Source organism: Microtus pennsylvanicus, chromosome 12 (assembly GCF_037038515.1).
Source record: "Microtus pennsylvanicus isolate mMicPen1 chromosome 12, mMicPen1.hap1, whole genome shotgun sequence".
Lineage (NCBI taxonomy): Eukaryota > Metazoa > Chordata > Mammalia > Rodentia > Cricetidae > Microtus > Microtus pennsylvanicus.
The window spans coordinates 29542760-29565416 of record NC_134590.1 but is presented as its reverse complement, the minus strand read 5'-3'; the positions used below and the strand labels follow the sequence as shown (position 1 = coordinate 29565416).

At 43.1% G+C, this 22657-nt stretch overlaps 1 protein-coding gene across 3 annotated transcripts in view; it reads right to left on the bottom strand.

Moving 5' to 3' along the window:
• Positions 1–22657, bottom strand: part of Tec (tec protein tyrosine kinase) — a 111815-nt gene that overhangs the window by 25318 nt on the left and 63840 nt on the right. For all 3 annotated transcript variants that reach the window (XM_075943117.1, XM_075943118.1, XM_075943119.1), the window contains exons 4-9: positions 14520–14624; positions 11848–11929; positions 11107–11235; positions 9172–9212; positions 8056–8228; positions 5564–5629 (exon numbers count right to left, since the gene is read on the bottom strand). In XM_075943117.1, coding sequence (XP_075799232.1) covers positions 5564–5629; positions 8056–8228; positions 9172–9212; positions 11107–11235; positions 11848–11929; positions 14520–14624 — 596 coding nt within the window. The remainder of the gene's footprint in view (positions 1–5563; positions 5630–8055; positions 8229–9171; positions 9213–11106; positions 11236–11847; positions 11930–14519; positions 14625–22657) is intronic.

Sequence of the window (22657 nt, the reverse complement as noted above, 5' to 3'; positions counted from 1 at the left end):
CCGTCGGGAAACTCCTTGAGGGGCCTCTCGCAGGCCCCCAAGCCAACAGTGGCCCAGTCATTCCCAGTCACAGTGGAGAACGTGCCTCACCAAGAAAATTAAAAGCTCCAATTTCTGCTGTAAAAAGTAATACTGGTCTAAATGATGAAATCCATGTGGAGGATGAGTCAAAAAACCCAGTTGGACAGAGTAAACGTATATTTTGGCAGACTTCTATTAATGATCAAAGACCAAAGCTAAGAGTCTGTATAAATGGCACTTTTATTGAAGGCTTATTAGACACAGGTGCGGATGTAAGTATCATTACCCCAGAATCTTGGCATCCGAATTGGCCTCTTCAAGAGGTAGATGTTCAGTTCCTGGGAATTGGAACCCTATCTCGTGTAAAACAAAGCACAAGATGGGTTGAATGCATAGGGCCCGAAGGGCAAATAGGAAGACTAAGGCCATATATAGCCAATATTGCCATAAATTTATGGGGCCGTGACCTGCTACAGCAATGGAATACCCAGATTAACATTCCTGTAGTTCCAGGAACTCATAATTCTGGGAAGTATATGATGAGGTATTATGGAAAAAGGTCACTAGCCATTCAGGCTGTACAAGAACATACAGCAAATACCAAACCTTTAGAGGTACCAACAGCCCTACCTTTAAAATGGCTAACTGAGAAGCCAATATGGATCAAACAGTGGCCTCTAGCTGAAGATAAACTACAGGCATTGGAACAGCTGGTGCAGGAGCAACTAGATGCTCACCACATTGAAGAATCAACCAGCCCTTGGAATTCTCCTGTGTTTGTTGTAAAAAAGAAATCTGGTAAATGGAGAATGGTGACAGATCTAAGAGCTGTCAACAAAGTAATTCAACCTATGGGCTCACTACAATCTGGAATTCCTTTGCCTTCTCTGTTACCAAAAGGATGGCCTCTTATAGTTATTGATTTGAAAGATTGTTTTTTCACTATACCGTTACAAGAAAAGGATAGAGAAAAATTTGCCTTCACAGTGCCTACTTATAATAATTCTCAGCCCAATAGGAGATATCAATGGACTGTCCTCCCACAGGGTATGCTCAATAGTCCTACACTGTGCCAATATTTTGTAAGTAAGCCATTGGAAATAATTCGTAAACAATTCCCCAAGTCCATTATTTATCATTACATGGATGACATCTTGTTATCTGATCCAAATAAAGATACTTTAGAAAGGATGTTTGAAGAAGTAAAGAAAGTCTTGCCTAGGTGGGGATTACAAATTGCCCCTGAAAAGATTCAAAGAGGAAATTCTATTAATTACCTAGGTTACAGAATAGGGTTAGAGAAAATTAAAACGCAAAAGGCACAAATTAGGAGAGACCGGTTAAAGACTCTTAATGACTTCCAAAGATTGTTAGGAGACATTTCCAGTCTACGACCAGCTGTTGGGATAACACCTGATCTAATAGTTCATTTAAACAAAACCTTAGATGGTGATAAAGATTTGAATAGTCCAAGAGAACTGACAGCTGAAGCAGAAAAGGAACTGACAATGATTGAGGAAAAATTACAGGAGGCACATGTGGATAGGGTGAACCCAAATCTTAGCTGCATCCTAGTCATATTGCCTTCCAGAATTTCTCCTACAGGGATTCTAATGCAGAGGGAAGATATTATTTTAGAGTGGATATTTATACCTAATAAACCAAGTAAAAAATTAAAAACTTATGTGGAAAAAGTCTCTGAATTAATTATAAAAGGTAAGCTGAGACTTCGTCAACTAGCAGGTATAGACCCAGCAGAAATTATAGTGCCTTTTACTACTGAAGAAATAAAAAAGTTATGGGAAGACAATGAACCGTGGCAAAGAGCTTGTGCTAATTTTTTGGGAGAAATTAATAGCAACTATCCCAAAAGTGGTAGACTTAACCTCATAAAAAGAACTTCTTGGATTCTTCCTAGAATTGTACGTGATGCTCCAATAACTGGAGCCCGTACGTTCTATACTGATGCAAATAAATCAGGGAAAGCAGGTTACAAGTCAGATGAATTGAGTAAGGTGGAACAAAGCCCTTATAATTCTGTCCAGAAGGCAGAATTATATGCCATTCTTATGGTGCTAAGGGATTTTAAAGAACCTCTTAATATAGTTACAGATTCACAATATGCAGAAAGAGTTATCTTGCATATTGAAACCGCTGAATTTATACCAGATGACACAGAGTTGACTTCATTGTTTATCCAGGTACAAGACATAATCAGGAACAGGCTTTGTCCGATGTACATAACACACATCCGTTCCCATACAGGTCTGCCTGGTCCTCTAGCCCAAGGCAATGCTGAGATTGATCAATTATTGATTGGAAGTGTGTTGCAGGCCTCAGAATTTCATAAGAAGCATCATGTCAATAGTAAAGGCCTAAAGAAAGAATTTTCCATTACTTGGCAACAAGCTAAGGACATTATAAAGAGATGTCCTACTTGTTCTTTCTATAATCAAACACCGTTGCCTGCAGGGAGTAACCCAAAGGGCACTAAGAGAAATGAAATCTGGCAGATGGATGTGTTCCACTTTATGGAATTTGGTAAATTAAAATATGTACACCACACCATAGACACGTATTCAGGTTTTCAATGGGCTACTGCCCTGAGCTCAGAAAAGGCTGATTCAGTAATCACACATTTATTGGAAGTTATGGCCATCATGGGTATACCCGCACAAATAAAGACAGACAATGGTCCAGCATATGTATCTAAGAAAATGAAACGCTTTTTTGATTATTATAATATAAAACACATTACAGGTATACCAAATAATCCTACAGGTCAGGCAGTTATAGAAAGATCAAATCGTACTATAAAGGATATGCTGAACAAACAGAAAGGGACCGAAAATACCCCCAGAAATAGATTACATAATGCTTTATTAACCTTGAATTTTCTTAACGCTAATGAGAAAGGAACGACAGCAGCAGAAAGACATTGGATAATGGAAAAGTCTGCTGAACTAAATCAACCGATTTATTTCAAAGATGTGCTGACCTCTCAGTGGAAGCCAGGAGATGTGCTACGTTGGGGAAGGGGTTTTGCTCTTGTTTCCACAGGAGAAGAAAAATTGTGGATACCATCAAAATTAATAAAGTTTCGATTTGAAGAGGAGAAACCTCTTGGAAAGGAGAAATGACAACTTATCCACAATGATGATATTCATACAGGTGGTAAGAAAAACATATAGAATGGGGGCAGGGTTCTGTTCTTATCTCCACAGGAAAACACTCATCTTTGAAAAATTCAAGGGACCCTGGATGTTTGGATACTGACAGATGGAAAAGTACCTGCCCGATAGGAAATATCAAGAAAACTGAATGGGTTGTGTAAGTAATATTAAACCATATTTCTAAATTTGTAAAGCTGGTTTTGAAGTTGGACTCTGGCTCAGTCCCTCTCCAATTCCAAGCCTGTTAGTAAGAGAAAAACCCAGAGTTTCTGGAGTTTCTGTCTCATGTCAAGAGCCATGATGTGGGACAGAAAGAAATATGAGTTTAGAAAACATCTTTGCTTTTCTTCATATCTATCATACTTTTCATTGAATATATCTATCATGTCTTTCATTGAATATATATATATATATATATATATGTCTATATGATTAATGCTTAAGTTTTTCATAATGAACAATGAGTTTTTCCTGAAGTGACATTTGAAGTTTCCAGGAAGAAGATGGGGCCCCATAACAACAACTCCACCTAGTTGATATGACGTCATGATACTGATAGCGCTACAACAAGACCTGCTTTGGATACCAGCTGCACAAGACAGTTCCAACTTGGTTAGCTGAAATGGTGCACATCTTATACAACATTTTGGCCAGACCTGCACAAAATACTCAGAGACTATTGGCAATTTTAAAAGACATTGATCTTGAAATTTAACCATCATTTTACTTTCACAGGATCCCCCAGAAAGAACGTCGCCCCCATGACAGCTGGAAGTAATTTTAGAGGACGACGTCCCCTCTCCCAGTAAAGTTTGCCCTTGGGTTTAGGGACATCATTTAGGGGTTGATTATAATTAGTATACGATTGAGGGTTGGGGGAGGAATTTTATAAGCTCAGGGATCATTTTGAAAAAAAAAAAAAGAGGGATGATGGGATAATAGATTTGTAATTGTGAGTTACTGTTGTTAGACAAATATATTGATATAGATTCTTGTATATTGATACAAAGTTAAATTGTATTGACTATTGTATGCATTCATGTTTCTACCTCTGTTTAAAACATTTTTATGTATTGACATATATTGTATTGTATATATTTACCATATTGCTGTGTACATTTCTACCTCTGATTAAGATACTTATATAATGTTTGTGTATTGATATATATTTACCTACTGCAATGTATATTTGTACATTGTTTATATTTGGAGGTCATTGTCCTCATTTGTTTCACAGTTGTTTATTGTCTTAATCTTTAAGTTAGATAGATATTGAGAATTATATAGACTAATAGTCATCTAAGTTTGTCATTTATAATTAGACTAATCAGGTTCTTTAGATATATAGAGATTATACTCAGTATAGATAGTCTTCAACTTCTTCAAAGAGCTGTAGAAAATGGCCTTTAATCTAACTCAGAGTTTTGTGGTAGTGAGACACAATTGCTCCTGGCAACACCACTCTATTCCCGAGAGAATGTTGAGCACCAAAGACACTCCACCTGGAGCCTTTCCTTTTGGCAGAACTGGCCTTGGGGCAAAGAAATGCCCATACCTCAACCACTGACAAAGATACAGAACATGCATCAATGGATAAAACAGGGCTGTCTTATCCTGCCAAGACAGGGTAAGATAGTTTTGAAAAGTTGCTTGCCTTTGAAAATGGTGTGTCAGTTATGTTAGGCCTTAGCCAAAGTTGGTTGCTTCAACACTGCTAATGTGACTTTGGGTGATTGCCTAGGTAGCTAGTTGTCTCTGTGATTTGTTGCATGTTTTGGAAGTTGTTTTACTGAACTTCCTAATTAACCAGGTAACATTATTTCCCTTCTCAGATCTTCGATGGGGTTGAAGACTATATAGATGTAGTTACTTTTCTCTCATGACTTGGCCAAGTTATTTATTATACAAGACCTAAGCTAGTTAGAATAGGATATTTGTACTTATTGTATATAATTTCATAGTAGGTTTAGAACTCTCTTATTTAAACAGAAGGGGGAGGTGTTACGGGAGGTCCTCCCACTCCTCCAGCCTATCGCCGCTGAGATACCAGCCCCTTGGGGTGTGGTCTCTCTCCCTTTAAAAAAGCGGCCACTTCCCTCTCCTCGCTCTCTTCACTTCCTGCTCCGCCGGTGACTTGACTTCCTTCCTGGTTACGCAGAGGGCTGACAGTGATCTGTAAGTTTTTTCCCCTTTAAATAAATATCACCCTATTAATCATAATCCCAAATTGGCATTGTTTGTGACTTACGCCTTCATGTTGGCACCTTCTAAAGACATTAATGCCATTCTGTAATCATCAAAACGTCTTACATAATTAGAAAAACAATAGTTTCTGGCCATGCGCACTTATAAAGCAAATGACTACTTACTCATATTGATCTAAGTTGTTTGATTTCTTTCCTGTGACATAATTACTTGGGATATATCCTTCACTCCTAGAATTAAGATGAGAAAACAGAAATTACTTTAATTTTTGTATAAGGAAAGGTAACTGATTTTCTAAAGCACATTACCTAAATTTATATAAAAACCCAGCTATCCCAACAAGTCAATATATCTATATTGTACGATTCCTTATAATGTAAGTCCATATTTGACTATCACAAAGATTATAGCTGTACAGACATCATTATACCCATTTTCTCGTGGGGGGAAACCAAAACCTAGATTAAGATGCTCTCTCGTGGCCTGCAAACTCAGTCAGCATCAGGTGTGAATTTGAACTCTAGGACTTTCGAATATTCGATGATGCTGGTCAAGACTTTATCATTTCTGGGGATGTCTTAAAGAAACTCCTGCATCACAAAAGCCTGTGTTGGATGAGTCACCCGCTGCTCTACTACCTCAGCAAGCTCTGCAGTACACCATCACAAGGGGTGGTCCATGCCCTCTGCATTGGCACCATGAGGAACTTGTTAAAAGGAAAATTCTTCAGCGATCCTGAGTTGAGATACAAAGTTGTGGTACAAAGGAACCACAACTTTTTCTCCCCGGTGACTCCTATGCACACTACACTATGGTTTAAGAAACATCTCTATGTTGGTAGGAGCCACAATGCCCATGTAGAATTTTCTTTAAAAAAAAAAACAAACTAGATACTTTATAATCTTTTATTTGGTACCGAACCTTTAGTAAAAGCTCATCATACACATGTGTGCAACCATTCTCGCCCACCTATTCACATACACACATCATACACACGCATGCATGCATGCCCACACCCGTGTGCTTTCCTCAGCAATGACAATACACCAACAAATAGAATCCCAGAATTCCACCTGTTATCTGTAAAACACTGTTTCTGACAGAAAAGAGGCAGAATTCCTTAGACAAAATGTCAAGACGCAAGTCTGATGAGGAAAAATACAAGGTGAACTTGGATTATCTTGCTGAACCAGAAAGCAAAGCATCATCAATCGGGTCCTCAACTCAAGCAAACAGAATGATGTCCGTTTGGATTGAAACCTAACACAAAAGCATTCACAACACTACGGAAAACCACCGGTTACCACTGTAACCATCACAGGAAGTTCAGTCAGCAACTCATTCTGAAAAATGGCGAGCGTTTAGGATTAGTTGTAGCAGCCTTTCATGGAAGAACTAAATGCACTCAATTAGGAGGCGGTTCCTTAGAGAATTAACAGCTGTGTGATGGCAAAGTTGGAAAAGGCACCGCTTTGTAATTGCTAAGGCAAGAATGGGTCTAAGTAGCAACCACTCGCGGATGCTAATGTCAAGATGGGATACAACATGGGAACTTTATGATGTGTCAGTAAGGACAGCTCCTGAACCCTGAGCATCCTTGGCACCATTTACAACATGGCAGCTGGAGATCCTCTTTCCCGTGATCAAGTGTCTAGCTCCAACCACCAGATTACAAAAAATAAGATGACACGGAGGTATGCCAGACATTCCAAGATGGGAAGAGTATACTTAATATAGATGACGGTTCACTTTATAAGGAAAATAAGCTGATCTCGTCAGATCAAAAATGAAGAGGAAAGGACTATTGTAAAACAAAACAAAGAAGACACAGGAGACATATCCAAGTCAGGTGTGGAGGCACACACCAAGGTCGCTTCCCTTAAGCCCTAAATTATCTGTACAAATAATGCTTGCTGTATATATATATATATATACATATGTGTGTGTGTGTTTTATACACTTATGTACACATTTACAAAGAGAATGAAAAATTCAAATAAGAAGTTGTTCCATTATACTGTGAGTAAACAGAGAATGAGAGAGAGAGAAAGAGAGAGAGAGAGAGAGAGAGAGAGAATTTGGAAGGAGAAGAGAGGAAGAAGGAAGAAAAGAAGGGAGAAAGGGAAAGGAATGGAGGAAAGGAAGAGAAGGAGGGAAAAACAGAAGATGGAATGGTTTTTTACTGCAGACAAAATATAAAAAGTCATTTCTGCCAAGGTTAAATGATCAGCATATGAGAACTAAGTATAATGTATTCTAACCCCTGGAAGGAAGTAACTGATTAATTCACACTTCTTGAATGGTCAGTGAGGATACACTTCAGGGTTGGGGAGATGGTTCTGTGGGGAAAGGCAAAAGCTACACAAACAAACAACCTGAGCTTGATCCCCAAAACCCATGTAAAGGTTGATGGAGAGAACTGGCTCCACAAAGTTACTCTCCGACCCCATCTCGGCAGACAGGAGCGCACACACACGGGCACACACGCACGCGCTCACGCACATGTACGCCACCAATAACAAAAGTAAATTTAAACACTTTAAAATATGTCACACGGTGCTTCATCCCCAGTTTACTTGAATTTGTGGCCGACTGGGCTAGTCCGTCAGACCTCCACTCGCATTCACCGAGAGTCACGCACAACGGAAACACTCACCCATACTTATCTCTTGCTCTCCACCAATGGGGGTCATTCTTTTCCAGTATGATATACTCTTGGCCTCTCTCTAGCCTGAGGTCATGTGCTTCGGTTGCTTGGAAATCATACATCGCTACAACAATTTCTTCGGTATTTTCTTCTTCTGGGGGAATTGGTGGAGGAGGCCTTCTCTGTACAGAGAAGATAACATTGGCAAGTTCAGCTTCTGTTTGACATTGGCCACGAGCACAGCAGTAAAATCCTAAGGGACTCCCACGTCACCGTAGAGTAAAGCTTCACGTCTAGTCTAGCCACCAGTGACACCTGGGAGCCCTCCCATGACAATGTTCGTGATGTTGGAAGTTTTTTTAAGAGTTTGAGAGTCAAGGGAGGGGCAAGGCCTGCCTTGAGTGTTACAAGGGTTTTGTTTGAGAATTGCTTGTGTGTTGTCAGGTCAGGGATAGTTTTCCAGAGGAGGAGGCAATGACAGCCCGTGAGTAGGTACTCGGTAGACAAAAGGACTACGGGTGTTGGAGAACAGTGCATCATGGAGCCTTCAATGGTCTCCCACTCAGAGCCATGTCCACTGCTTTATGCCTTCAGTGCAGAAAGCACATGCTTAGGACCTAACATGTTTCCTCATTTATTCTTAACAACGCTACCACGAAGTAAAGTATTTACTATATAGTAAGTCCTAAACCACCGCTGAACTAACCCACCCAGAGCTTAGTAACCTATCCACAGGTCTTACTGGCTAAGATGCTGAAGGAGTCTGAATTACATGTTATTCCACAGTAGTCCACTCCACGGGCATATCACTAAATCCACTGCATCACTGTGCCATGTTCTTAAGACAGAAACAGTCCTTTAAAAGGTCACACCTCTCAAATGACTCCTGAAGCTAAATATCAGAGGGTAACAGGGCCTCAACTAGAAAAGCTAAAGAACTAAACGGATAGTCTGACATCAAGAACTACTCAGATGAGCTCTAACACATCTGCTTCTAAGGCGGGAGCAGGAGGAAGCAGTATCGCACGGCTGCACAATTAACCAACCACAAACCCTCCTAAAGCCCACAGGCTTGAAAGAGCAGGGAACTTAGAGACTTGACCTATGAAGGCGGAGACCACTCACCTTCTTTGTTTCTGGTGCTGGGGGCAGGGCTTTTCTTATACCTGAAAACCAATAAATGTCGATCACTACGGTATCCCGCAACAATTGATGGAGAAGATACTGGTGGTGGAGAATGAGCACCGGGCCGGGGACCACTGCGCCCAACTCCCAACATACACTAACATCATAATCTCATCATAACACACTGCATCGTCCTGGCTCTTCCTTGTTCTTAGGATCAAAATCTAAACTGGAGCCGGGGTCTGGTGAGTGCTTAACAGCGGGAGGCCCTGGTTCCATCTTTACCATCACAGAAAGACAGAAGAATAAACACATACATTAGGTAACAGTAGCGCTCCCTTCTCTACGGCTTCACTTCCCACAATCTGAGCTGCACCCGTGAACCACAGTGTGAAAATACCAAATGGAGCAATTCACCAGCTGTCATTTGTATACGCTTCCGGGAACTGATAAAAATCTCTGGTTGTCTGCCTTACACCCTCCCAGGAGGAGTCATCCCTTCGTGCAGCATGTCCAAACTGCACCCACTAGCCCAGCCAGTCGCTTTACGATCTCAGCTCTCACATCAATTCTGGTAGTTATCACAGCACATCAACCGTTTTTAACTGAGTGGCGACCCCACTGCAAGAATAGCAATGCCGTCACTCGGATGCACCAAAGAGAAGCTGAAAAGTGGACCCTTGGTCTGAAAAGCTGATAGGTCTCGACTTAATAAGGAAAGAAAAAAACAACAAGAATACGCTGATGTCGTTAAAATCTGCAACACAATAAGAAATTGTGCATACTCACTCTTACATGTTATTAGAGTCATTTTATTTCATTGGTAGGTGTTACAGCCAATCTCTTACTGTGTCAAATTATAAATTATATTTTATGGCGGTACATCTGTATATATGTATCGGGAAACAGTATATACAAGGCTCAGAATGGCCTATATCCTGGGAGTCTTGGACAGATCCTCTGAGGATAAGGTGAGCACTGAGAAATACATCAGTCTGTCAGCCTTTCCCCCTACAGATGTTGAGTTTGGTGCGATACATGGTCACCCAGGTGGTGGACACGGATGATGTCCTAATCAAAGGAGTGGGCCATTTTTAGACCCTGACCCTATTTAAAAAACAAACCAACAAACAAAAACCCCCAAACTTTCTGTAGGCAGTCTGGATCCTTCCCCCACTCGGTTGCCAAAGGAGCAAGAGTGGCGGCACAGTTAGAATCTGAACCTCTACAGCCACCTGCAGCGCCACTGCGGAGCCCCGCCTGCCATCTCTTGCCTCCGTTTGACTACATGAGATACAAACAAATTACTAGCTTTAACTAACTGTAACTTCTCAGCCATTTCTCCAGCAAGTCAGGGTGGGCTTTATGCAGGTAAGCTCTAACAGCAGCCTGGAAGCTGGGGTCTTGCTTGCTAAGGGCTAAGTTAAAGTCAGGATGACTACCCCGGAAGGTTCAGAGTGGAGGAACTCAGAATCAGAACTGACCCTGCCCACGGCAACAGCCCCGAGAGATGGCCATTCTCCCTGCCCAGAAGTTGCACTGATGCTGATTCACATGGTAGTCACAATGCAGGGTGACAGCATGGGAGGTCCTATCCTCCTCAGCACTCATAGCTTTTGGTGTCTGGTTTTCATTCATGACTAGGGTTTATAAGGGTCCTGGGTAAGGGATTAACCTCCTGCCCTGAATCTGAGTCTGGGATTACAAGCGTGCACTGCTTGTACAACAGGTTCATTTTAACAGGCCTCCCTGTTGTGATCAGAGCCCCCCTGCTAAGAAACACTCTCACTCTAAGATGCTGCACTTACCTTGCATTTGCAATTTTCTAGGCAGTGTGCTCTACTTGGTCAGAATCCAAACCCCATCACTTCTCCCAACACCAGAAGGATGCTCATTCTGAGTACACCTCAACTGAAGAACCAGACGAATACTTACTGCTCTCAAAAAGATTGTATTTTTCACATCCGGGCGCGAGTTTTTCTGTTTGTCTGCAACACTGGTAACTTCCGTCTGCCCAAAATTTAGGATGATATTTAATCATAATATTGTTGTTGTTCTTTATTTCTGTAATGCACAGACACACGACTGGTTAGTGAAGTAGCACAAACTAACTGTCCGTCTTGCTTCTTCCTTGACCAACACGTATGTTATGAGAATGCCATTGTGATCTTACATATTCGGCATTCAGAAAAGCGAGGTGGCTTTCTCTCTCTGTCCCCTTTTACTGGTGAAACACTCATGTGAGGAGAAGTCAATCACTACTACTCCACGGTGGACCAAAGCTACTACCACTGTGTCCCATCAAAGAAAAGAGCATTGGGCGGGACAAACCGTCCATTTAAGTCTTCACCATGAAACTGATTCCGTCCACACCAAGTGCTTGACACGGGCGATTTCTTAGGAAGTACGACCTCAATTATTATACAAGCCCATGCTCTATCACCTTCAACCACACTGTGTGACAAATGGAGGTGTGCTTTTACTAGAGAAAAAGCATTCAACTAGACGGAAATACGATCTTAAAAAGGGAAACTCTCTTCAATGTGTTACCACTTAGCATGCCTGACTGTCCTTGGAGAGACACTCATTAGTATTAATTACAATACAAGAGCTAGATTAACAATATGTCTGATTTTTGTAATTTCCTCAAATTATATAGAATGCATGGGTTTTTACCTTCTTTTAACTTCTTCACCCATCGGTCCCTGCTTTGTGGACTAGGTGCAAAAATATAAAGTGTGTTAGCATCATGAACAACCTAGAATAAAAGAAAAGATGAAACCAGTGACAATACTTAGACACAGCACTGTGGCAGTTTCTTCTGAGTTCTATATCCAGAACAGCTTTAAGGCTGCTGGCTGAGATGATCCGGCCTCACAGAATACTCCAGTCAGGACTTGACCATAATCCTAAATTTCACTCCCAATCAGCAGAAAGTAGCCTAGAAAACTACACCCACATTCCCAAAAAAATGGGTTATGGATGTTTGTCTTCAGTGTGTTGGTTACAGGTTGTTATGGATAATGGTCAGGAAAAAAGCTAAACAAAGGAGATTAGATTCAGGGTCTTGTTTTGAAAAGAAAAAAGGGAAACGCTGTAGGATAATGAACACTGTAAAGATTTGTTATTCGTATTGGTTTAATAAAATGCTGATTGGCCAGTAGCCAGGCAGGAAGTATAGAAAGGGCAACCAGACTAGGAGAATTCTGGGAAAAGGAAAGGTGGAGACACAGTCACCAGGCGGAAGCAGAGGAAGCAAGATAAGAATGCCTTACTAAGAAAAGGTACCAAAAGCCACATGGCTAAACACATATAAGGATTATGGGTTGATTTAACTTATAAAAGCTAGTTAATAACAAGCCTGAACTAACAGGCCAAATAGTTTATAATTAATTTAAGCCTCTGTGTGTTTCTTTGGGACTGAACGGCTGGGAGCCCAGGCGGGACAGAAACGTCCATCTATACAGCACTTCCGTCTAGCAGAGCCCTTGAAACTGTAGGCATCAATACATGATTCCTGAATGGCTGAAAACAAACCCATTCCTTCAGAAATCTAGTTTCCTTACTTACAAAAGCATGTATAATTCTTAATTTCAACATCAAGTGGGGTGTGTGTTTTACAAAGGATTGTAGGATTTATGTGTGTGTTTTATGTCTAAAAGCCACTTATGAGTGAATACATATTACATTTGTCTTTCTGGGTCTGGGTTACCTTATTCAATTTGTTTTTTTTTTCTAGATCAATCCATTTGCCGGCAAATTTCCAGATGTCCTTATTTTGTATTTTTATATTAATAATGAGCCTTGGAAATTAACCGAGGACTCCTGCCACTGCTGTCAGACATTATCCTTGACGGTCAGTCACAAGGCAGAAGCACCCTGACTAAAACATAATGTATTCTATTGTAAACCTCCCTTTACCAGGCTAGTACCCATTGGGCTGAAAAAGTAAACCACTACCTTATTGGTCACAGCTGTCCCTGGCCAAGTTTAATAGGTAAACCCTTCCCAATTCATTTCAACACCTACATTTTGGTGCAACTCTCCAGGACACAAAATGCATTAAACATGAGCCTACTTCGAAGATGCATGTAGAGATGTATTATAAGACAGGACGTGAGAGGCCGTACCAAAGATACGTGCTAACAGAGACCTGAAGAGATGTTTTCTCATTTGCTCCATGGTTTTCGCACCTCAGCCAGCTCTGTCTGCTTTCCGCTCTGAACTAAATAATGAATTTTAGCACACCAGGAAAGTTATCCTGAATTAGCAGACATATCTGCAAAGAAAAGCTTCGGCCTGGACCACCTCAAAATCTACACTGTTGTTATAATAATAATTTGTTTAATGTATTAATTTATTGACTCCCTAATTTGCTTTAAACACTTTACAGATGCCTTCTGGCTTAATCTGTATTGTACAGATTAACTTTATTTTGTATTTGTACAAAGAATTCTAAACATACTGCTCTTAATCTGAATAATAAACATCTAATTTTGACATGTCAGGCAGTTTGGTTGTCTGGGGGAGATTCTAGGGTACCAGTCTCCTTCCGCGTATAAACCACAATTCACACCACGCCTGCCCCATGAAAACCTGTTAGAGTCAGATACCCACTTTGTTATGTAGAACTGCAAAGTCTCTCTTTCTCTCTCCCTTCAGGGCACCATCACCAAGGCCTACAGCGCCCATCCTCGCTCTCCCATCAAGCCCCAACCATGTTCTCCTGTTTTTCCACGTAAGAGCCATAGCCTGTACCTCTCCTAGTTTATCTGAGACTCATTCCCTGTCCACTTCTTTCCATGAACTCACTTTTTTTTCTTCCTACAAAGCGCACATCCTTGGATGTTTTCTCACTTACAAATGTGGTCCTGAAGGAGCCACTGATGATCAGTGGGCGCCACTTTCCTTGGTCATAAGTGAGCAGAGTAGAACACGGGATTGCCATGTAGTTTTAGCAACAGACACTGCTGCTACGACCTTTCTCCTCAAAAGAAGCCCTTTCATCACTTCTCTGTTTGAAAGTAAATCGTTCTTGCTACCTTCCAACTGCTCAAGTTCATAGGACTTCGTTGAGCTGCAGAGTTCACTCCTCGATGCTCTGCAGTTCAAATGACCCACAGGAAAGAGCTGGGGTTTGGTGACTCAGGAGGGATGACGGCCAGCAGCAGCCAAAACAAAAATAAAGTGGCTGCCAAAGACTCAAGCAGTTAACGAAGAGAGGCAAGGACTACGAAGACGACAAAGGAGACCAAAAATCATCCGCCACACCCAGAACAGGAACCTGTGGTGTCGAGGGGGAACAGGACAGAGGCGGGCACCAAGCGGCTATAAGACTGCCAACTCACCTGGAATGGGTATTTATTTGGACAAGGAATGACACCATCGTCGTTCTTCACTATTTCCACACACTTGATTTTTGAAACATCAATGGATCCCTTCCTGTATTTTTTCTGTGAAAAGAGAAAAAGAGATGTGTCACAACCACAGGACATAAGAGAGCTATTTAATAATTCTATCTGATAATGAGATTACTGATTCAGAAGATTTACAGCTTCAGAGCAGGCACGATTACACAAAGACAGCCCGGCTGGTAAAGTGCTTGCCTTACAAGCACAAGGACTTGAGCTCGATGCCCCAGAAACCATGTGGAAATAGCCAGCCACAGGCCTATGCTGGTAAACCCAACACTAAGGAGGCAGATCCCCGAGGTGCAGGGGGCAGACAGCCTACCCTGACTGCCAATGGGAAGAAAAAAAAAGTGGACAGTTACTGAGAAACGAGGCTATCGTCAGACCCCCCCACATACACGCACACACACCCCTGCACGCAACACAATTCCCTTAACAATTATATAAATCACATTTTCCTTACCTGTTAAAAATTATTCAAAATATTAACACTGTGACAGCCATAATAAACACATTGGAGCCTTTCATTTCTAATGATGAACTTGTTCTGTCCTTGCTTAAAAAAAAAATCGAAACCAAAATCCTCTGAGGCAGAGACCTAGACTCACTTTCATTGCTGCCTTCCCCACTAGATACAGCTTTTGTTCATCCTCTTGACGATAGTGCTCATTTAAAAAAAAAAAAGAACAGGCAAAATTAACAGCCAAACCCACAGAACTCTGTTTACTGAGTCACTAACACACATTCTAACCAACTGCACTTCCTCCTGTGTTCATCCTGGATGGAGCCCGCCCCCCTCCTTGGGAGCAGCACAGAGTTCAGGATCATCGATGGGAAGTGAACTACCACACACACATAAAAACTCAGCCTAGACCCTAGTGTGGGAAGCTGGGCTTCCTTATCAACTTCCCAGTCCCCCTGCTCACGGCAGGCCGGCCAGAAGTCTGTCAGGACCCACCCACGCCCTGGAGCACATTAACCTCATACCTGGAAATTCATTCCAGGGAAGAGTTTTAAAAAAAAAATGTGTCAAGATCCAGGAATGTGGTGCATGAAAAACTAACAATAAACACAGTATCCAGATAGAAAACATCTCCCAAATATACAACTGAAGCACGGTACACAAGAAGTCTTCTGAAGACTAAGGTTACTTTTTCTGGATAAAGAGAAAGAAAGAACACAACTGGATAGCCCTGGGATCAGCCACTGAAAATTATTTTCTTTAATATGGACATAATGGCGCAGGCCTGTGTTCTAGCTACTCAGATCGCTGAGGCAGGAGGATCAAAAGTTCAAGGACCTGCTGGGGCTATACAGAAAGTTGATGGCTAGTCCGAGCAACTAAGAGTAACCTATCTTCAAAAACGCAAAAGGAAAAGGCAGGGAGAGGGCCAGGGTAGCTCAGCAGAGCCCTTGCCCGGCCTGTGCTAGGCCCGAGGTTCAATCCACAGTACACAAGTGAGAACTAAAAAGTCAGAGAGAAAAATATTTCATCCGACACTCTGCGGTCTCTCCTCTGGCCACAGCTGTGTTCTGTCCTCTCTACACTGTGCCCAAGAACCTACACAACATACTCAGTGATAAGACTTCACAATCCGGACACAGTGGCGCTGGCCTTTAATCCCAGCACTTGGGAAGTTCAAGGCCAGCCTGGTCTACAGGGTGAGTTCCAGGACAGCTAGGGCTACATAGTGTGTGTGTGTGTGGGGGGGGGGCACAGCTGCCTAACCCTTTTATTATTCATAATTCTGAACTGGTGTGGAATTATTTTGTGACTTCCGTCGTCACACTAGCACATATTTTCTGTCAGTGGTTCACTATTTACCCCACCTTCCCTTCTTAGCTCTTTTTTCCTCTCTCTCCTTCCCCCCATCCTTCCCTCACCTCCAGACACTCTAACGAGTCTTCGGTTCTATCCCTGTTTCCTTGAAATTGGGCTGCAGCTCGCCTGCCCTCTCCACACCTAGCTGGGCTGTCAGTGCCGCTCTTGGGTCCTGTGCATCTATTCCAGAGGCCACCAGCACTACCAGGAGGGCCTTCCCCCTGCTTTGCCTTTCCCTGCGGGGACAAGCTTTCGTGAGAGGTGCAGAGCCACTCAGGGCAGGCCCTCAGCCCCTCCGTCCTGCATCTCAGTTCCCACTATCTCTCCTAACCCTGTTTCACGGCTGCTGAAAGACTGAAGCTGGCATTTCACAGATGCACTTCAGCCCTGTCTCATGGCATCCCATGGGGTAGGTAGGTCTAGTCTCCTCACCCAACGGATGATGGGGCCATAGCTCACTCAAGCTGAACACAGTCCCTTTGGACCTCTATAGCGGCCAAAGCCCTCTGGCCCCAGGATGCCCCAGCTGCAAGGGGTGGGAGGATCGTGGAGTCAAGTCCCAGAGTGGACAGTGGGGATGTTGAGCAGGGAGTTCCCTAAGGGTTCAAGTTCAAGGTCAGCCTGCTCTACACAGCTAGTTTTTGGACAGCCAGGGCTACCCGGAGAACAAGCTGCCGGGCTGTTCTCCTCCAGGCACTTGCTTCTGCCTCTGGACAGCTAAAACAGCACCTGCCTTGGCCAGCCTACCACTTCATTCTTCCCCTTCCTTCTTGCAGAACTACTGAATGCTCAACCTACGCTTCCTTCCCACCCACTCCCCTGACCACTTGCAACCTGCAACCCCTACAGTTGCCTAGGGGCAACCACAAGAAACGTCAGTGATGACCAAAGCTTAGCGGACTTGCTAGTCTCCCTCTCTCTGACCATAGAAGCGTCAACATTCTCTTCTTCTTTGGTTGGCTCTGTCTTTGGGCCATCCTGGTTTTCCTTCCCTCTTTTCCCCTTGGTTTCTCAATCCACATCTGCCCCGTGTCAATAATGATGTCAAGAACAACGACAAACCAACAAACAAAAATCACAAACTAAGAAAGGCTCGCCAGGAGTCTTCAAGCCTCACAGTTACCCTGCATGGTAAGACCCATTTTACAGATAACAAAACTAAGTAGCACACTCCAGCTTCCCTGTGGGAGAGACTGGCACACAAGTCACTGTACAATGCACTAAGGGCTACATATTAAAAAAAAAAAAAGATGCTTAAAGTCCAGGTAAGGTGGCTCATGTCTTTAATCCCAGCACTTGGGAAACAGAGGCAGGCGGATCTCCATGAGTTCAAGGCCAGCTGGTCTGTAGAGTGAGTTTTGGGACAGCCAGGGCTACACAGATTAACCCTGTCTCAGAACAATAGAAAGATGCTCTTTTAAAACACTGTGACACCTAGGTCAGACATGGGATAGCAGGAAGAGAAACCCCAGCAGAATGAACAAGTGATGCAAAGAAGATCACATCGTGCACAGCGCTCCCATCTGTAAAAAGGGAATAACAGCAATGCCGATTCCCATAGGCTCGGTGTGAGAGTTCAATTAGCTAATATTGCAGATGTACTTAAAAGAATATCTGGCTCAAAGCAACAGACTCAGGATTATTTGCTAAATAAAAAAGCAAAAGCAAACCAGAGTGACTGAGGACAACATAAGGCAGGACGGAAAGGTGACTAGGGACCTTGTAAATAATCTGCTACAGTTGTCTTGTCAGGCAGGGTTACCCATCCTGCTCCTAGGTACTCTATTCACTAACAGGTAGAAGAAGTTGCAAGAGCATCATCCTGCTAACTTAGAAATATCAGAAAGTTCCATGATCCCTCATCCCTAACCCCTGGAGGCAACACCACTGTCCTCAGGAGACTGAGACCATTCAGCCAGCTCACAGCCTTGCTGGAGTGTGTGTTCTGCCTCCAAAATGCCTATCTCCAACCACATCATCAACCTTGGGCTACTGCCAGCCAGTGTCAGAGGTAGGTCACTATCAACAGAAAACTGGGGATGACTTTGATGGTGAACTAATTTTTACACACATGGTCTAGAAAAATCTCCTAACATGCTAATTAATATTTGGGCTTTTGGATCTAAAGATCTTCCAGTAACTGTCTGGTAGTGGAGAGACACCGATCAACATAGACACTGGGAGCCCGAGGACCTGTATTCAGGTAAAATCAGCTCCCTGATTCCATCTCAGAAAAGAATTTTAGATGAGCAAGGATGAATCAAAAGTAACAAGTTCAATAAGCGGAAATAAGGGGTACCCCAACTTTAAGAGATGATATGCGTGTATGCTTTAACCGTGAAGAGTCAGGGAGGAAGAGGAGGGAGAACACGAAAGCATGTGTCTGCTTAGGAAGGTTCCGCTCTGGTTTCTAGCAGGGATACAGACTCTTGCATGCCCTTGCCGAAGAATTGCTCTCTTCTGATCTGTCCCTTCCCCATGGCATGCAGCTACTGAGGAGCTGGAGGCAAACGAAGGGTCGGGGAGGCAGGAGACAGCCAGATACGGCTGGCAAGAAGAACAGCCTCACATCAGGCTTTGTGGCTCACTCACACTGCTCAAAGGAGATGACTTACAGGGTTCAAAGACAAAATGAAGTTAAAAGCCAGGCAGTGGTAGCACAGGCCTTTGATCCCAGCACTCCTGAGGCAGATGCAGGCAGAGTTTGAGGCCAGCCTGGTCTACAGAGTGAGTTCCAGGACAGCCAGGGTTATACAGAGAAACCCTGTCTTGAAAAAAGTTTTAAATTAAAGGGTTTTTTTTCCTTTAAAAAGCAAAAGTCATATGAGCTCATGAGCTGCTCTACTCAGTCCTCCTAATGAGTTTCTTTTTATCAATGAAGCGGTTTTATGAAATGCACTATTTATATATAGGGATGAGAAAGGAGTGCTAATGAGGTCAGCTCAAGGTCAAAGACATTCTCACCCTAAGTGAATGAAGTTCATCCTTGTTTTGAACATCCCTGCACGAATGGCTGTTAGGAGGACATTATCTTGGCAGACAGTCTTGACCTTACCCCCTTGTGCTGAAATTTCCTGAACTCTCAGTCAGCAGGAAATTATCATAAAATTAGGGGCTTAATTCTCTTTTCAGGACCCCCATTTCCCCCATTTTTCTATTCTGTCTCCCCACTAGAAGTCTGAGGGGCTGTGGCAATGGTTCAAGAAGGCATTGTTCTAGAAGGGGGCTGTGCTCTGCTTCAGAGCATCCCAGCCTAGGAGTCATTAAAGCCTTCTAATGAAGATCAGAACATAGGTATAGAAATTATTAAAAGAACACTCAAAATTCCCACGATGACTATTGCTAAGAATGCAGGTGTTGAGGGTCTTTGATAGTTGAGAAAATTCTGTAGAGTTTCTCGGAAGTTGGTTATGATGCTATGCTCGGAGAATTTCTGAACATGGTGGAAAACGGAATCATTGATCCAACAAAGGTTGTAAGAACTGCTTTACTGGGTACTGCTGGGGTGGCCTCCTTGCCAACAGCAGCAGAAGCTGTAGAGACTGAAATTCCTAAAGAAGAGAAGGACCCTGGAATGGGTGCGATGGGGGGAGTGGGAGGGGGAATGGGAGTGGCACGTTCTAATTCCTAGAATAGCGCTTTTCCCTTATCAATGAACTGTGACAGGAAGCTCAAAGCGGGCTCCTCACAGGGAACTTCAGAGAAGTCCTCTGAAGAGAATGAAGAGAAGGCTGCCTGGTCACTATAACCTTGAGTTACTGGTTTCCATTGACAATATATAATGGTTTACTCTCGTCATTGTCCATGCCTACGGATGATTTATTCTGTATTTTTGAATAAAGACATTTGTACATTTCTGATACTGGGTGCAAGAGCCATGTATACCAGTGTCCTGCTTTCAGCTTGAGTGACCGAGGGCAGTCCTGTTCTGTCAGAGTCAGGACTGTGACCCTCGTGCCACCAGACGAGAGGTCAGAAGCAGCCTTTCCGTGGAGCGAGAGTAACTGTACAAAGTAAAGAAGTATCCAACTATGTGACAACCTTTGTGTAATAAAATTTTGTTTAAAGTTAAAAAAAAAAGACTGCTTGCTGCTCTTCCAGAGTATCCAAGCGTGGTTCCCAGCACCTTCAGTGGGCAGCTCCCAACAGCCTGTCACTCCAGCTTCAGGAGGACGTGGTGTCCTCTTCTGGCCTCTAGGGAAAACTGCACTCACATGGACATACTTTAGAGTTGTTCCTTCATTGCCTCATTCTGCCAGCTCCGGGGCTGTGTGCTGAAGTCTCTGAGGTACGGTAGAGAGCAGAGGGTTTCTACAAGACTTCACCGAACACCATGGGTGAAAGAGAGGATGATTCCTAATCTGAGAATGAGAAAGCCCAGAGGTGGGTGGGGGTGAGGCTAGAGGAGTTGGGGTTTTTAAGGAAGTGGCATTCAGACCTGGTTTTCAAAGGATAAAGAGCAGCTTCTCGGCAGAGAAAACAAAGAAGGTTTCAGGTTGCAAAAAAAAAAAAAAAAACACAAAAGAACTCTTGAGTGTTTGGGGAACTGAAAGATATGCACAATGGCTGAATCAGAAGTGTAGGAAATGACCCCAAAAAAGGCTGTTTGAGACCAAATTAGGCAATGCTCACATACAAGGCTGAGGATTTGGGGTCTATCCTGCTTGAGTCTCAACCGGTAACAAGGAGTGCTAGATAACCAGGCATATTCTCAAAAAAGTAATTATTGTTGGGGACATACCATACTCAAAGCCATTGACCACTCGCTCACCATATTCTCAGTGCTCACAAGCTCGGAGGACTCTTGCTCCGAAGCTCTCTTGGGCTAATAATTAGCTGTTCTTGCCACACTGGGGATTCAATACAGAATTCAACAGTGCACGAACAGTGGGAAGCACAGCTTGGAGTTTGAGTTGATACAATGAGCCATGACAGAGAAAAGCAAAGGACAATCAGGTTGGAGAGTGGAACACTGGGAAGGACTTGAGTAACTATTAAACAAGCTGCTGCAGATGTTTGGAAGCAGCTGGAAATGCTTATGGCCACCCTCAGTGTAGATAAATGTTTCCGCTCTTCACAGCACTTCTGCGGTAGGCACAGCAGTGTCTGGTGTGGCCACATCTCAAGGTACCCCTGGCAGGTCAGGCAGCTCAGAGGGTAAGAAGGCCTGCCACGCTAAGCTACTCACAGGGCACCCAGAGTTACCATCACGAGTCATGTGCTCGTTGTACGTCTGGTTCCATGTAACTCTTGGAACTCTTGTTCCCCCTTGTAGCTCTTGGTGTGTCAGCTTTTCAAAACCACCCAGGAACCTTGGAGAAGCCAGGGGCCTTGGAAAAGTACTATCAGAAACAAGAAGGGTTTTCTCTCTATGTAGATAGATAGACAGATAGATCGATGATAGATTGATGATAGATGATAGATAGATCGATGATAGACAGACAGACAGACAGATGATAGATAGATAGATAGATAGATAGATAGATAGATAGATAGATGATAGACAGACAGACAGACAGACAGATAGATAATAGACAGATAGATAGCTCTTTAACATTTCTTCCAGTAAGACAATTAATTCATTATTGTTATACTCTACTCCATGTTTTTGTGAACACTGGGGCCTGGGGAGACATAACCAACATCACTACCTTTTTTCATGTAAATTTTACTTATGCAGCCTTTTTTTTACCCCTGCCCACAAAACTTAAAATGAAGGGGAAGTGAGACTGCCTCACACTCGTTTTAGAATACGCCAAGCTAAAAAGGCTGCCTCAGACTTAGATGTTGACTCAACAGCTAATACACAAAGAACCGCGGCAGTAATGTTTTCTTACGCTGGGGCATAGTGTTCTCTCATGCACAGCCTCTGGGCTTTTCAAAGCTTTAAGTCCCCTGTACACCATCCCAAAGCACTGCCAGCTTCAGCGAGGAAGGTAGATGCCGAGATAAAACAGACCTTGCCTAAAGCCACACGTGACTGAGTGGCAGAAGGGGCTGGAAGCAGGGCGCTGTATCTGAGATAGGCTCACTGGCTGTTATGGTTTGGAAGGTCCAGGTGACAGCACGCCAGGGAAAATATGGAACCTTTGGGAGGTGGAGTCCAATGAGAAGAAGCGGAGGGGCAGAACTTGGGTAGCCTGGCTCCTCTTTCTGTCCCATTAGTTTGGGAAGAGTCGAGAAAGCAGACTCACGTTCTTGCTCCCACAGACCTGAGCCCTTCTAGCTGTCGTGACTTCCCCGTGATAGACTA